Below are 15,945 nucleotides of genomic sequence, written 5' to 3' on the forward strand. Positions count from 1 at the left end.
ACATGGAAGCAGTTTGTGTGTCATGTGAAGCCTCTGGCTGGTCCTAAACGCCCCAGTAGTTTTACTCCAGGGCTTCAAATAAAACAGAGATTAAACTCTGTCTTCTTCCTCCTTTTTAAATAAAAGACAAGTAGTTTATGAATAAGTTATGCTGCTCAACAAGCGCTCTGAGCCCTGCAAACGGCCTGGATGGAGCTCTCTAGATGCGGCCCGAGGGTTAACAAAAAACCCACAGTCTTTTGGAGAGCTCTTGCGTAACCTGCTGCATCTCATTAGAAGTGCCATAACCTCTGTGCTATAAAAAATGTTTAGAAATGCTGTAATTTCTAGCCATTCACTCTACTCCTGCCCCACAGAATAAGAACAAACAAGTCTGTTCCATCTTCCACATGACAGCATTTCAGATATTTGAGGACAGCAATCACGGCTTGCCTTGGGGCCAAATGAGACTTGCTGGTCATGTCTGGGTTCTCCAACTCACTTTCCTCACAGCAACCGTAGGGAATATCATATTAGAGACCCAATTCAGCTCAGGGAGGTGAAGGGGCTACTGTCCCCCCCATACTGTTTTTCTGAGCTGAAACGGTTCTGGATGGAGTTAGGGCATGTATCTCCCCCCACCCCCCGAGCCATTTTGGCTCAAGAAAACAGCACGAAGGGGGAGGGCATGATCCTGAGCCAAATTGGGCCCCTACAGTCTTTAAAAATTATATTCTCTGCAGCTGCTGTGCATCTGCAGGGACTCATCTCATTAAAAATGTATAGTGTAGTTTGGCTTTTTAACCTCTTCTCAAACAAGAAGCTACATTATACGGAAGTCAGACCCCAGTTCTATCAAAGCTAGTATTGTCTCTTGCTGACTGGGCAGCAACTCACTTTGAGGTAGGGTTGCCAGCCTCCACGTGGGGCCTGGAGATCTCCTGCTTTTACAACTGATCTCCAGCTGGCAGAGATTAGCTCCCCTAGAGAACATTAAAGTCAAAAACACTTTTACACAAAATAGTGTATGTGCAACCTACATTTATCAAAATACATGCATAGCAATGGACATCATTAGTAACTTATGAACCACTCCTAATATTCAATTCACAAACACTCATAATACAAATGCAGCTGGAAAAAGAGTTCTTTTCACTCCCCCACACTGTCTGCTGCATGAAGATAATAAGGTACAGTTCCTTCTTACAGCAATTACCTTCTTGCTGTTCTCCCTTATGTTCACCAACTTGGGCGGAGTTCTCAAATCTCCAGTACAGCTTGCCTCCAAGAGAGTATATGGCAATGCACACAATGTGTATATTATAAGCATGGTTAATTGTTATTAGTCTGATATACTTTTTGTGTGACAAATAGCTCCAGGACAAAACACTGAGAGAAAAAGGCTGACGAAGGTCTGAAACCATGAAGAATCCCGGGCTGCGGTCCCTCACTCTCTTGGAGACCAGCTGTGCTGGAGATTTGAGAACTCCACCCAAGTTGCTGAACATAAGGGAGAACAGCAGGAAGGCAATTGCCTCTGAGGAACTGTACCTTATTATCTTCATACAGCAGACAGTGTGGGGGAGTGAAAAGAACTCTTATTCCAGCTGCGTTTGTATTATGAGTGTTTGTGAATTTAGTATCATGAGTGGTTCATAAGTTACTAATGATGACCATTGCTATGCATGTATTTTGATAAATACACTATATTGTGTAAAAGTGTTATTGTTATTTCGGTGCTTTTTGACTTTATTATTCACTTACATCGGAACCTGTTGATATTTACCCCTGGAGAACATGGCTGCTTTGAAGGGTGGACTCTAGGGCATTGCACTATGCTGAGGCCCCTCCTCTCCCCAACCCCTACCCTCTCCTGGATCCACCTCCAAAGTCTCCAGGTATTTTCCAACACAGACCTGGCAACCTACTTTGAGGCCTTTATCAATCCATTTTCTTTTAAGCTGGAGATGCCAGGGACTGAGCACAGAATCTCCTACATTCAGCACAGTTGCCATCCCACAGCTTTAGGCAGCCCTAGACCAAGTTGGACCAGATCTGCACATACAGTCTGCTCTGACTGGCTGCTGCTCTCTAAAGTCCTAGGGAAAGATCTGTCACATCACCTACTTCTTGATCCTTTTACAAAGGGAGATGCCAGGGACTGAATTAGGCACCTCTGTAAATCCCCTGAGCTCCGGCTAACCATGCCCAACTCTTTCAGCCTTTCCTTATTGGGCTGGGTCTGCCAATCCCTGTGTGGTCCCGGTCCTCCTCCCCCTTCTAGACATTTCCTTCTCCCTCCTGTTTAAGTTGTTGGCATACAAATCACTTCCCTAGACGTACAAGGGAGGGCAGGCTGGGGTTGCCAGCAGCCTGGAGGGGAAAAGTTCTGCTCCTTCAGAGGTTTAAAGGAATGTTATCTGCTAGGCAATCTTATTTACCACCATGCCTCAAAACACTTCACCTACCTCTATTAAAGAGAGAGGGCATTCCCCCTCTCCAGGTTGTTGGCTTCCTTAGGTTGTTGGCATCCCTAGGCTTGCAAAAGCTACAGTTTCCTCCAAGGGAACTGAGTTCAGTAGTCTGGAAGTCAGGAAAACTCAAGCTCCCTTCCCTCTGGGAGGTGGGCAACACTATCCCCCACCACTACAGCTGCCACCCTCCAGGTGGCATTAGAAGAAACAAACAACGTAACTGTGATGCAAATAGGCTATCATACTTTTTATATATAATTACTTTTCAATTTACATACTTAAAAAAAATAAAACTACTTTTAAATTGACAAATATCTTTGATACAAAAACCCACAGTAACAACCATAAGAAGCAATTAAACCAATTTCAACAGAGCCCATAATAATTTAGTAGTACAGCATACAAGTAACTAGTTACAATAATAAGACTCATTTCGTGTTGCCACTTCATCAGTATTGTTAATCTCTTCCTCTGGTTGAGCTGTGTATCAGGAAGGAATAAGGTAAGCCAGTTTCTTTTACTAAAAGCATGTGCAAGGCCTTCCATTTCACTGCTGGCCAAAACACTTTCCAAACATACTGGATACAAGCACTGAGGCTTCATGATTCACTGTGATCCCATTATTGATCACCCTCCAGGTGGCGCCTGGATATCTCCCGTAATCATACAACTGATCTCCAGACTAGAGGAAATGCAGCTTTGGAAAACCAATTTCATGAACACTACAGAATCTAGGAGAAACAGAAGTCCTACACTAACATCACACCTATACTGACCCCTCCCTTTCCAAATCTCTGCCCTCTTCCAATTTCCAGGAATGCCCCCAAACTGGAGTTGGCAACCCTATCTCCCACCAAAAGTAAGCTTAGGGAATTCGAGGCTGGAAAGCCCTGCAGGTGCAGCGTCTTCCAGGAATGGAAAGTTCCTCTATTCCTCCAAGGGAGGGGACTGGGAGACCGCCAGGGCTGCAGATGGGGAGGGGGGTGGGGTGGGGAGCGTCTTACCCCACAGGACAAGCGGAAAAGGGGGAAAAAGGGACCCCCTCCCCTTCCCCACACTCACAGGCTCAACTACTGCACTTGGGATCGATTAACTTCGGCCACTTGCTCCTCGCCTCCGGTTCGACGCCACCTTTGCTCGGCGCCCGTTTAGAGGGGAGGTCAAGGAACGCCCCCCTGGCCAGACCCGCTGTCACGCATGCGCGGATCAAGAGCACTCGGTGGCGGCTCGTCCGAGAGATGGCTCCGCCCACATCTACCTGGAATGAGGACCGAGGGCGCCTTTCTTTTCTGATTGGCCGAGGGAAGGGAGGGGTGGGCCGCAATGGCTTTGAGAGTAGGGTTGGCGCGCTCCCTGCCGACAGCTCTTGCTGCCTGAGGCGCTTACTGCCTGGGGACATTGAAGCTTCTTTTAGTCACCATGGCAAGTAGCCTTTGATGGCGTCTCTGGGCATCTTCCAGAAACCTGTCTAAACCCCTTTTAAAGCCACCTAAGCTCAGGACACTCGCTATAGCCACTAGAAGCAAATTCTACAATTTAGGTACAAGAATAGGTACAATACAATAGGTAAAGAAGCAGCTTCCACAACTTAATTATAGCAACTACATCAAATTCCACAACTTAATTACTTGCTATGTGAAGAAACACTTTTCATTTATCCTGAATCTGTTTCCCAACAAAGTTGGAGTCCTGTAGCCCTTTTGAGACCAAATTTTATTGAGAATCTAAGCTTTTGTGCGCATGCACGCTTCGTCAGATGATGAAATGGGACATTGTCTAATGAAGTGTGCATGCACACAAAAGCTTACATTCTCAATAAATCTTTGTTGGTCTTCAAGGTGCCACTGGACTCCAACTTTGTTTTATTGCTTCAGACCAACACGGCTGCCCACCTGGATCTGTTGCCCAACAGTTTTATTGAGTGCCTTTGAGTTCTAGGAGAAAAAGTTCTCAGTGTTCTCCACCCCATGCATAATTTTATTTATATTTATTATTTGATTTATTCAATTTATTATTTAACATCCTGCATTTCACCCCAACGGGGACCCAAAACAGCGTACCTAATTCTCCATTTTATCCTTACCCTGTGAGGTAAGTTAGGCTAAGAGGATGTGACAGGCCCAAGGGCACACCCCAAGCTTCCATGACACATATGGGGATTCAAACATGAATTTCTCAGATCATAGTGCTACATGTTAACCACCTACACTCTATACACAATTTTCTCCACCCCATGAGTAATTTTATAATCCTCACACACCCTGAACTTTTTTCCTGAACTGAAAATTCCAGTCTCTTCAGCCTTTCGTAGGAAAAGTGCTCCAATGTTTTAAGTATCCTGATTACCCTCTTCCTTGTAGTACATTGACCAGAACCATACAGTGTTCCAAATGAAGCTACATCATCAATCTATACAGCGCTTTTCAATACTGTGTGTGTGTTAATGCCATTAAACTGCTTGTAACTTATAGCAACCCTGTGAGTTAATGACCTACAAAACATCCTATGATTGGCAGACGGGGCCATGGCTTACTTAATTGAGTCAATCCACCTCCTCCTGCCTTCAACTTTCCCTAGCATTGTTGTCTTTTTCAGTGACTCTTGCCTTATGTGACCAAAGCATGATTGCCTCAGTTTAGATCAGGGTGGCCACACTGCAGCTCAGGAGCCACATGTGGCTCTTTCACAGATTATGTGGCTCTCGAAGCCCCCATTGCTCCATTGGCTAGATTGGAGAAGGCATTTCTCTCTTTAAATCGCTTCTCCAAGCCAAGGAAGCCGGAGGCTTGGAGAATACATTTAAAGTTGTCTTTCCACCTCTCCCTCCCTTCCCTACACCATCACTTTTCCTTCCTTCCTTCCTTCCTTCTGCTCTCAAACATCTGACATTCATGTCTTGCAGTTCTCAAACACCCGACATTTATTCTATGTAGCTTTTCCATTAAGCAAGTTTGGCCATCCCTGGTTTAGATCAAGATGGGTAGCCATTTTAGTCTGTCTGTAGCAGTAGAAAAGAGCAGGAGTCCAGTAGCACCTCATAGATTAACAAAATCTGTGGCAGAGTAGGAGCTTTTGTGAGTTACTGCTCACTTCTTCAGATACAGCTAGAATGTGAGTCCAGCAATTAGAATGTGAGTCCAATATGGCGGCCAACTTTGCTCTCAAATAGATCTTAGCAACACCATCAGTGGACTGAACAACTTCAGCCATATCATCTCAGGTTCATACCCCTGCTCGTCTTCTAATGTGATTTATGTCATCATGTGTCAGCAATGCCCTTCAACATTGGACAAACAGGCCAGTCCCTTCAACAAGAATTAATGGACACCCATCTGACATTAGAAACTACAACATTAAAAAATCAGTGGGGGGACATTTTCCAGGACATCCAGTTTCTGACCTAAGTGTAGCAGTTCTCTTACAAAGGAATTTCAAAGGGAGATTAGAAAAAAAGACCATTGGGATGTAAATGATAGTGAAGCTCAAGAAAATGCATCAACCAGGACTGAACTGAGATCTAGGTTTCCTGTCTCATTAACAATACTGATTTTTCTCCATGCCTACTACCGCCTTTGCACATCATACCTAATCCAATCATGCCTGCTATTGTCATTCACCTGCAGTTTTCATGTGCCTGCTAATGTCATTTGGCATCTGCAATCACTCCATTTTCCAATATATAGGACAGATGGATGCACATTCCAGCTGTATCTGGAAAAGTGAGCAGTGACTCACAAAAGTTCATCCCCTGCCACAAATGTTAGTTGTTTAAGGTGCTACTGAACTCTTGTTTTCTACCGCCTGTTAAGTCGTTTCAGCTTCTAGGGAGAGTTCAAGCTTGATTTGATCTAGAACCTACTTGTCTTCTTGGCAGTCCACACCGTCTGTAAAGCTCTCCTCCAGAACATGATGTTTCAAATGAATCAACTTTCTTCCTTGGCCAGCTTCCACATCCATACAAAGTAATGGGGAATATGATATGAATGATCTTGACCTTTTGCAACTCCTTTGTGGCTGCCCTTCTCAGTCTAAATCTCCCTCCTGATTTTTTGGTTGCAGTCTTTTTGGTTGATGATGCAAGCCAAGGAATAGAAATCTTTCACAATTTCAATTTCTTTATTGTCCACTTTGAAGTTGTGCAATTTCCCATAGTCATTACTCATTTCCCCAGTAGTATTCACCGTTTTATTTTCAGCTGCTTTCCTAATAATCTTCAGCACTAAGTCTGCCTTCAGCACAGCTCACACCATCAAAATTTTTCACTGATCTATCCTTTTCAGTTTTGGTCCAATGTACATCACATTTCACTTACCTACACTGGACATCATTCATGGTTATTGCCTATTCACCAATGTGGAGAGCTCCTTCTGTAGCTCTTAGGAATCCATTTTGGTTCTCACCTTTTATGAATAATTTGGCACCATCAAACTGCTCACCCTCAGATGCACAACAGTTATGAATTGAACAGCACCAATCCCAATGCTCATGGGATCCCACAACTCACTTTCTATCATTGTTGAGGGACACCCGAAGTGCCCAATAACACATTTGAGGATGGAATTGTAAGATAGCCGATAGTTTTAAGTATTGTGTTTCAGATGCGGATTAGTTTACATGATAGAGTTTTGATATTGTTTTGCAATCTACTTTTGAGTCCTAAGAGAAAAGTTGCATATAAATGCTATGTGCATATAAATAAAAGCTACGACCAAGCGATAGCAGGGCACTGCTACAAAGAGAGGCTTCTTGTAAACCCTGTAAACCTTTCAAACCCAATTATCAGGGTCAGAATCGGAATAAATGAGGATGTTGAGACCGACCTCAGAAAGCCAAGTTCCTCATGGCACCACAGCTTTACCATACAGGGCACAGATCAGACAAGATCCAGTCAAAAGGGTAATCCATCTGCTCAGAGACAGTGAGCACCACTCTGCTGGCAGAGTATGATGAATGCAGACTGAAGGAAAGTACCAAGTAATAGGTAAGATTCTAATCAAGAAAAGCAAGGAGACAATTGACAGAGGGAGTTCAAAGCCTCCCCTCCTGGTTTTGTTTCCCCCTTGAATGAAACAGGAATATGACTATCTGCTGAAGTTTACATAGCTTGAAGGTTCCCCAAGAAGGCAAACAGCATCACCCCAGGGCCATTTTTGATTGGGAAACTGGCACAGGAGAAATGCTTAAGTCCCCACTCCCCATACTACAGTTCCAATCTAAGTTAGGAGAAAGCGGAGACATTGGATTTACACCCTGCCCTTCACTCTGACTGCCCTGTGGTGCAGTGGTAAAGCTCCAGTATTGCAATTGGAACTCTCTGCTCATGACCTGAGTTTGACTCCAATGGAGCTGGTTCAGGTAGCTGGCTCGATGTTGACTCCTCCTTTCAAGGTCGGTAAAATGAGTACCCAGCTTGCTGGGGGGAAAGTGTAATGACTGGGGAAGGCAATGGCAAACCACCTCGTAAAAAAGTCTGCCATGAAAACCTTGTGAAAGCGGTGTCACCCCAGGTGGAAACGACTGGTGCTAGCACAGGGGACCTTTCCCTTCCTGTCCTTCACTCTGAACCTCAGAGTGGCTCACAACCTCCTTTACCTTCCTCCCTAACACCCTGTGAGGTGGGTGGGGCTGAGAGAGCCCTCCCAGAAGCTGCCCTTTCAAGGACAGCTCTGCCAGAGCTATGGATGACCCAAGGTCATTCCAGCAGCTGCAAGTGGAGGAGTGGGGAATCAAACCCGGTTCTCCCTTAACCACTACACCAGACTGGCTCTCCACATACCTGGGAATTAGGGTCTGAGAATAGAACTCCCAAAGTACATTTGATTGTTAGGCCTCGGGGTGGGCACACAGACTTTATAACATGGGAACAGAACCTCAGATCCAGGTTTTCTATCTTGAATTAGATTGTGAACAGCTCCCAAAATATGCTCTGAACAAAGGCAATTTGGTAATCCCTTGCCCCCATTCGGCTGGCCTTCTCACATATCCCAAATAAAAGGCATGCCAGGATAAGCAAGTCAGCTCAGCTCATCCTTGGGTTGGGATGACGGTTGCAGTTCTTGCTTTTCGTGCCCATTTGGTAGTTCTAGTATCCAAACCTACTCACGTAACCTCCATTAAGAGAAGGCTAGTAAGTACTTTTCTTCCACCAAAGGAAGAAGCGAAGGAAATGTAGAAATGACTCATCTCCGAATCTCTCAGAGATTAGTTTGGCAACCGCTGAAGGGCAGCTATGTTTATCTTTAAGGTTCCACTGAACATGACCGATGCTTATTTCAGCATGAACCCCAAGCCGTGAACGCTCATGCTGAAATAAATGTCACTTTATGGAACCCTTCTCCTCCCCTGCTGTGCAGTAAATGCCAGATTTAGATTCCGATGGAACCCTTAGCAAGATACCCCTGTGGTGCCTTTACCCTCTTACCTGAATAAGAGGGCAGGCAGTGGCTGCCAACTGTTCCTTGTTGCCCTTTGCCTGGGCCAAGGCAAACAAGCAGAAGCAGTGCTCATTGCCACCTAGTCTCCCTCTGAGCAGCAAAAAGAATCAGACGTTGCATCCTGAAGCCTCTACCCATATTAACCAACTAGAGTTGCAGTTGGTCCAGGGGACGTTCCTCTGGGAACCAGCCTTAAAGGAGGCTTTGCTGGCGCGTGTCCACAGGTGGGCTTTTTCTGCCACTCCAACCACAGAAGCCCCTCCCTCAGACACTGAGAACAGCTGCTTTCTTGAAGGGCCCTTGCGGATGGGTAGGAAGACCTGTGTTTTCTGGAAGGCTTGGCTTCATTTGTATCCCACCCTTCTTCCCAGTTGTGAACCCAAAGCTGCTTATATCACACTCCTCTCCATTTTATCTTCACAAGGTAGGTTAGGCTGAAACCAAACTGTGAGACCGACCCAAGATCACCCAACAAGCTTCCAAAGCAGAGTGGAGGGATTCAAATCTGGTCTTCCGGATCTAGTCCAACATTCTAGTCACTACACCACAATTTTACGCAAGACTGAGCAATGGTGAAGTGGAAACGGACAGCTGGATTTGCTGTTAGCTGGGCATTTCTGAAATGCTTCTCTTCATTTTATTCGAGTTACTGAGAATTTGCTGCAAACAACCTGCAGGGGCTTTTTTTATTTGAAAGATGGGTCTGCAAAAAATAAAACAGAAATTCTTCCCGCAGGAGATGCAGAGAGCTGCAGATTCCATTCCTGCTAACGCAGAGAGAACTGGAAAACCCCAAAGCCCCATTGACTCAAAAGGAAGGAGAGCTGTTCAGCAAGAAAAGGAGCAGGGACTTCAAGGTTACTGAGCAAACAGAAAAGCTGCCCAAATCAGTCACCAGAAGCTTCAGGAAAGCACCAAGAAGTTGGTTGGAAAACACACTCTCATCAGCAGGTTTTAAGCAGCAGCTGACTTTCAGATCCAGCTTTCCACTTGCCACCCTGCTGGCCACACCAGGGAACAAAAAAGAAAAGAAAAGGTAAAGGTAGTCCCCTGTGCAAGCATCAGTCGTTTCTGACTCTGGGGTGACATCGCATCACAATGTTTTCATGGCAGACATTTTATGGGGTGGTTTGCCATTGCCTTCCCCAGTCATCTCTACTTTCCCCCCAGCAAGCTGGGCACTCATTTTACCAACCTCGGAAGGATGGAAGGCTGAGTCAACCTTAAGCCGGCTACCTGAGCCCAGCTTCTGCCAGGATCGAACTCAGATCATGAAGAGAGAGCTCAGACTGCAGTACTGCAGCTTTACCACTCTGCGCCACGGGGCTGGTACACCATGCCAGGGAACAAAGCTATAAAAGATTAAGGAAGTACTCTCAAGTTTTAGGGAGATGTAGCCATTGTCCTCAAGAGACACATCTACAAACTTGAACGCAGAAGCAAAATTTTGCTGACATTTCAGAGGGGGAAGGAGATTAGCTATCTAAAAAACTGGATTCCTCATGGAGGTACTGCAGTATTTTATTGGAGCAGGTTCGGACACTTGCTCCCCCAATGAGGGAGCAGTAGCCCTGACCACACAGATGTTGTGTATAATGAGTTCATAAATGCAACACAGATGCCTGCCCCTGGAAGGCCCAATGCTATACCAGCCAGTGTGGGATGAAAGTCCTGCTCAGAGTATCGTTTCCACACCTTCCATCAGATGCACAAAGTGTTACATTAACTCAGTGTGAGCCAGATCAGAACTACATCATAAAGACAAATTACATGCATTTCTTTTTTTAATTTTCACCCTGAGGGTATTACAATCGGATTATTCTAAGAGGGAATTCCACCGCTGAAATCTCTGCCAACATTTTCCAAAAGCATTCCGGGGGAAGTGCTGAGATCAGGCAAAGAAAGAAAAAGTCTTTAAAACACATGTGATCACCTGAAGCCATCCAAGTGTTGTGTTCAGAAAGTCTTTTGCACAGTCTACACTTCATGCAAAACCCCCAGGATTTTCTTCCCTTCTCTCTTCAACTGGTGAGACACGACAGGAATTATTTCTCAGACTTCAGGAGAACTTTCCAGCTTGAGGTGGTGGGCCAAGGAATCCTCCTGCTTGCTTGGTGGCGGCTCGGGAAGGAGCCAAGCCTAGCAGCTTCTGGATATTCTGGCAAGAAAGTGACATAAGAAGTGAGTGCTGCTTTCAAACAAGAGCCAAATATATATACAAGAAAGTGATTTTGGTGTATATGCCACTCTGATAAACAACTGATGTATCAAAAATACTGTGCCATGAAAGTCTGCCTAGGAAGCAGAGCGGCAGTCCACCTTACCATAACTGCTTGAGAAAAAATCAAAATAATTTAATTGGCTTTATTTATGGAAGAAGGAAGCAGAACACAATAAGATCAATGAATGTTGCAAATGCAAAAGTAACAGAAAGGAATTATCTCAAACATGCCTACATTGGGAGGTTTTGCAGCAGCTGAATTAAGTCCCAACTCAGTTTCCACTGGAGGAATAGCAGCGTCAGGAGGAGGAATTGGCCATTTTAGCCTGCTGAGTCCAAAATGACCAAGAGTTTTGAGCCACCTTATAAGAGTAATTTATTGTGATGGAAGCTTAAGAAGAGCCCACCTTCCTACACAAAGCTTTACATTCATTCAGCAGTGCCAGGCATCACCCCAAGGATGCTAGAGATGACAGAACAGAGCTGAATGTCAGAAATAAATGCAGAGTTTTCTGTTTGCCTCACAGGATGAAAAGTGAGACTAAAATAAGACACACACCACGTGTTTCCCACAGGAGGGCAGAATAAAAAGCATGACTTTATGGGCTGGTACAATGATGATTGATTTGTAAATAGAGAGGAGCTTGGATCTGCCAGACCATTTCTATGGATGGCTTTCTTGCTTCCCCTCTCTGCCGATGCAGCCAAAGAGGCCAGGATCATTGGGGGACAACTTGGGCTTCAGGAGGAAGTGGGAATCCAATCTGCAGATGGAAATGCTTCCATCTATGGACAGGTGAGCCCAAGTCACAAACTCTTAAAGAGCGGGGACTTGGATCCAACACTGATAAGACGAGCATGAGACTGTTCTGGAAGTGGATCAGATTTCCCCCCCCCCCCCCACAAAACTCAAATACTTTTGAACTATTCCATTAGCAGTGAAGTTAAAACTTGCATGCCAAGTCCTGAACAAAGAAATCCTCATCTCATCATTAGGGCAGTTGGGAACCAAAACCGTATTCAACAGCAAGATAAAAGTGTGAGATCTACCTTACTAGACTATATCAAAGGCCCAACTGGTCCAACACCCTGTTCCTAAGAAGCCCACAATAAGGCCAGCCTCCCCCTGCTGTTTCTTCCCTAATGGTAGATGCTTAGAAGCAATGCTTATGAACACAGAGGATTAATCTGGTCACTATGTCTAAGAGCCACTGAGAGGCATATAACCAAGGGCCATAAACTTGATGCAATCCACCTTGCTTGGTAGGTTACACCAGACCAAGTGTTAAACAGATGCAGTTATACCCTAAATGCAGATCTGAGAATCTAGGAGTCAAAGACCTGAAGGTTTTTGCTGAAAGACCTGACCCAGCCTTAAGGGACCTTTGCCAACTGTAATAACTTCATATTCAGTCTAGCCCTGGTACAAGAGAGGCCTGGACCCACACAGCTTCTTCTCCTCTCCCAGAGATGATCTCGTATGAAGCATCCGCCCTTAACTCTGGCCTGGTAAATGTTTTCGCCAGCAGTACAACCCCACAATGAGTGCCAGTGCCTTGCTGATGAGAGTTGAAAGTTAATTAATTTCTTTAGGTTTAGAATAGCTAGAGACAAAGTGAAAAGCTTGCTAAGGAATGTACAGGGATGGGGAACAGGACAGCAAGCCGCACTAACTGACACTCATTTGTAAGAGAAGGGGTTTTGCTCAAGATCACGCAGGAACACAGTCCATAAGCTTGACTTTTTGGAGTTTGCATTTGGACTGGCATGGCTGTAAACAGCTTCCTTCAAGATCCCATCCCTTCAAGTTAAGGGAGAAGGGGAAGAGGATCACCCTGAGAGCGATTGTTTTTAATCAAGCAGGTTGATGCATTGGGGGGGGGGGGGGGGAGAAGAGGAGAAAGAGAAATGGGAGCGGATGTGCATCTTCACACCCAGCACAGATGTTAAGTCAACTTTCCCAGCCGCTTCAGGGCTCCCGTGCTGCACTTCACACCCTCAACAGGAAGGCAGGAAGAACCCAGAGATGGGACTGACGCGCGAGGGGGAGATGGAAACGGCACAGAGGAAGTTGCTCGGTCGTAAGGGAGATTATTTCAGGCCACATCAGCCTTGGGTCAGAAGCAAGTGGAATTCTAGCCAAAGCGCTGTGCGTTTCCTCTACCTCAGAATATCCAAGGCCAAGGCATCCAAGAGCAGTGGGGCTCATTTGTCAAAGGTCGCCGAGGGCCATGGCTTCCAACACCCTTCCCTGAAGCATTCTCCTTGCAAACGTTCTCAAGGACAACAGCCTTATTTTGCTACCTTTGCCCTCCTAGGTGTTCTTGCTGGGCCAAGCTCTTTCTAAGCATTACAGAGCCTCGCATCTGTTTCCTAGCCACATCCACGGATTGCTTCCCATAAGCTAACTGCACCTCATTGACCTTTTCCTTTCCTTGAAGGAAGAGAGACACGTGACCCGCTGTTAACCTGCCAGCAACTGCCCAGCTTCAGAAGACAACAAATTCCTGCCAGCGGCTGAACGAAAGCAAGCACTAGGACTAGTCTTATGCAGAATGCCGCTGGATCTCTGATCTGAAAAAAAGTAATGGATCAGCAGCCATCAACATGACATCCACTGTTGTAGTTTTAGTTCGATGCAGACCTAGCACATTGATACCGAGCAAAGGAAAGGGGATTCTTGAATGCCCTACATTGCCCTTAGGTTGTGGGATAGGGCAGCCTAGGAATTTAAATTTGAGCTTTCTGCAATTGTATCAACTTGTGTTTCTGTTAATAAAGGTATTTCTTTACCAAAGGACGAATCTCTCTGGGCAGAGTTGTTTCTGAAGATATGTGGGCTGCTCTTCTCAGCTGAGTTATGGATCCCGTCAGGGCTTTTTTTTTGTAGCAGAAACTCCTTTGCATATTAGGCCATGCCCTCTTGATGTAGCCAATCCTCCTGGAGCTTACAGTAGGCCCTGTAATAAGAGCCCTGTAAGCTGTTGAAGGATTGGCTACATCAGAGGTGTGTGACCCAATATACAAAGGAGTTCCTGCTACAAAAAAAAGCCTTGGATTCCATACATCCCAGCTCACAATCTGCCTGCAGTCTTTTCCTTATGATCTAACAAAGCTACAGTTATAACACTGCAAAAATGGTCTTGTCGTATACTGGGCTCAGGTGATTTGAGCCTCACACCCATGGACAGGTATGTGTGTGTGCGCACGTTTCCATGCATCTCTAAGTTCCAAACCTCCAGAGACTTTTGGTCCCTATTAACAGCTCCAGACCACTTTAGTTATCTGTCAAATGAAAACTCAGCCATATAGCAACAAGCCAGCACTTTGACCCGTGCTCTGCATTCACACGCCTATGTATCAGAGGATGAAGCACAGGGATCACTTCAGGCACCACCTGAGTGGCCGTGGCTCAGTGGAAGAGCCTCTTGCTTTGAATGTAGAAGGTCCCAGATTCAGTCACTGGCATCTCCCATTAAAAAAGACCAGGCAGTAGGTGATCTGAAAGACCTCTGGAAAGCCACTGCCATACTGAGTAGACAGTAGTGACCTTGATGGGCCAGTAGTCTGATTCAGTAGAAAGAAGAAGAAGACTGCAGATTTATACCCCACCCTTCTCCCTGAATCAGAGTGGCTTACAATCTCCTATATCTTCTCCCCCCACAACAGACACCCTGTGAAGTGGGTGGGGCTGAGAGGGCTCTCACAGCAGCTGCCCTTTCAAGCACAACTCCTGTGATAGCAATGGCTCACCTAAGGCCATTCCAGCAGCTGTAAGTGGAGGAGTGCGGAATCAAACTTGGTTCTCCCAGATAAGAGTCAGCACACTTAACCACTACACCAAAACTGGTGTAGCAGCTTCATGCGTTCACATGACAAACTGTCCAGTGAGCTGCCTTAGAATAGGAAGAACAAGCCAGGCCAATCTGTAAATTCTGACTGATAAAGTTAAGAGCAGCACCAGTAATGCATCAGAGACCCTTTGATCAGCCTGCCCAAGTGCTCCATCAGCAGCTTGCTCCTCAACAACAGAGAGCAAGATACCATGAGGCTCCCGCAGCTGATGAATTTAGATGCCATGCTTGCCACCTAAAGTATGTTTTTTTCAAAAAAGAAAGGTGGGATTCCAAATATAGGTAATTATGTACAGTGAGACCTTGGTTAACTGGCACCAGGATAACGGGCATTAACATATTGTGGGTGAGCCATCAACCCCAATTCCTTGTGTGTGTCAGGTAAACCTTCAGCTGTAGAAGAAGAAGAAGATATTGGATTTATATCCCGCCCTCCACTCTGAAGAGTCTCAGAGCAGCTCACAATCTCCTTTACCTTCCTCCCCCACAACGGACACCCTATGAGATGGGTGGGGCTGAAGAAGGCTCTCACAGCAGCTGCCCTTTCAAGGACAACCTCTGCCAGAGCTATGGTTGACCGAAGGCCATGCCAGCAGGTGCAAGTGGAGGAGTAGGGAATCAAACCCGGTTCTCCCAGATAAGAGTCCGCACGCTTAACCACTACACCAAACTGACTCTCTAAAGGCAAAGAAGCAAGAGGCATTTGGAATTACCAGTTATTACCTTTGCGTTTGATTCAGATTTTTATTTAAAGCTAGGCTATTTTTAAAAAGAAAAGATGACTGTACTAATTATTTAAAGAACGAACTGTTTTTTAAAAAATCCATCCTGTGTAAGAGCCTCTCCTAACCTACCCCGGCCCTGGGCCAGAAGTTTAACTAATATGCGTCTTCCTTCCTCCAGCAATCTGTCCAAAATTCCTTGGCACGCAGGTAGGAAGGGTTTCAGAGGTCAACACAGGTGATGAGCTACAGCACAAACAG

General features: G+C 45.5%; 2 protein-coding genes across 2 annotated transcripts in view; both read right to left on the minus strand.

Moving 5' to 3' along the window:
* LOC132566983 (4-trimethylaminobutyraldehyde dehydrogenase-like) overlaps positions 1–3,680 on the minus strand; it is a 32,498-nt gene extending 28,818 nt beyond the window's left edge. Inside the window, exon 1 of the mRNA XM_060232536.1 lies at positions 3,516–3,680. The gene's annotated coding sequence lies outside the window, so the exon portion shown is untranslated. The remainder of the gene's footprint in view (positions 1–3,515) is intronic.
* Positions 3,681–10,653: 6,973 nt separating this feature from the next.
* The window catches only part of TMCO1 (transmembrane and coiled-coil domains 1), a 29,453-nt gene continuing 24,161 nt past the window's right edge, over positions 10,654–15,945 (minus strand). Inside the window, exon 7 of the mRNA XM_060232537.1 lies at positions 10,654–11,045. Coding sequence (XP_060088520.1) covers positions 10,947–11,045 — 99 coding nt within the window. The 3' untranslated portion in view covers positions 10,654–10,946. The remainder of the gene's footprint in view (positions 11,046–15,945) is intronic.

This window comes from Heteronotia binoei, chromosome 2, assembly GCF_032191835.1.
Source record: "Heteronotia binoei isolate CCM8104 ecotype False Entrance Well chromosome 2, APGP_CSIRO_Hbin_v1, whole genome shotgun sequence".
Classification (NCBI taxonomy): domain Eukaryota; kingdom Metazoa; phylum Chordata; class Lepidosauria; order Squamata; family Gekkonidae; genus Heteronotia; species Heteronotia binoei.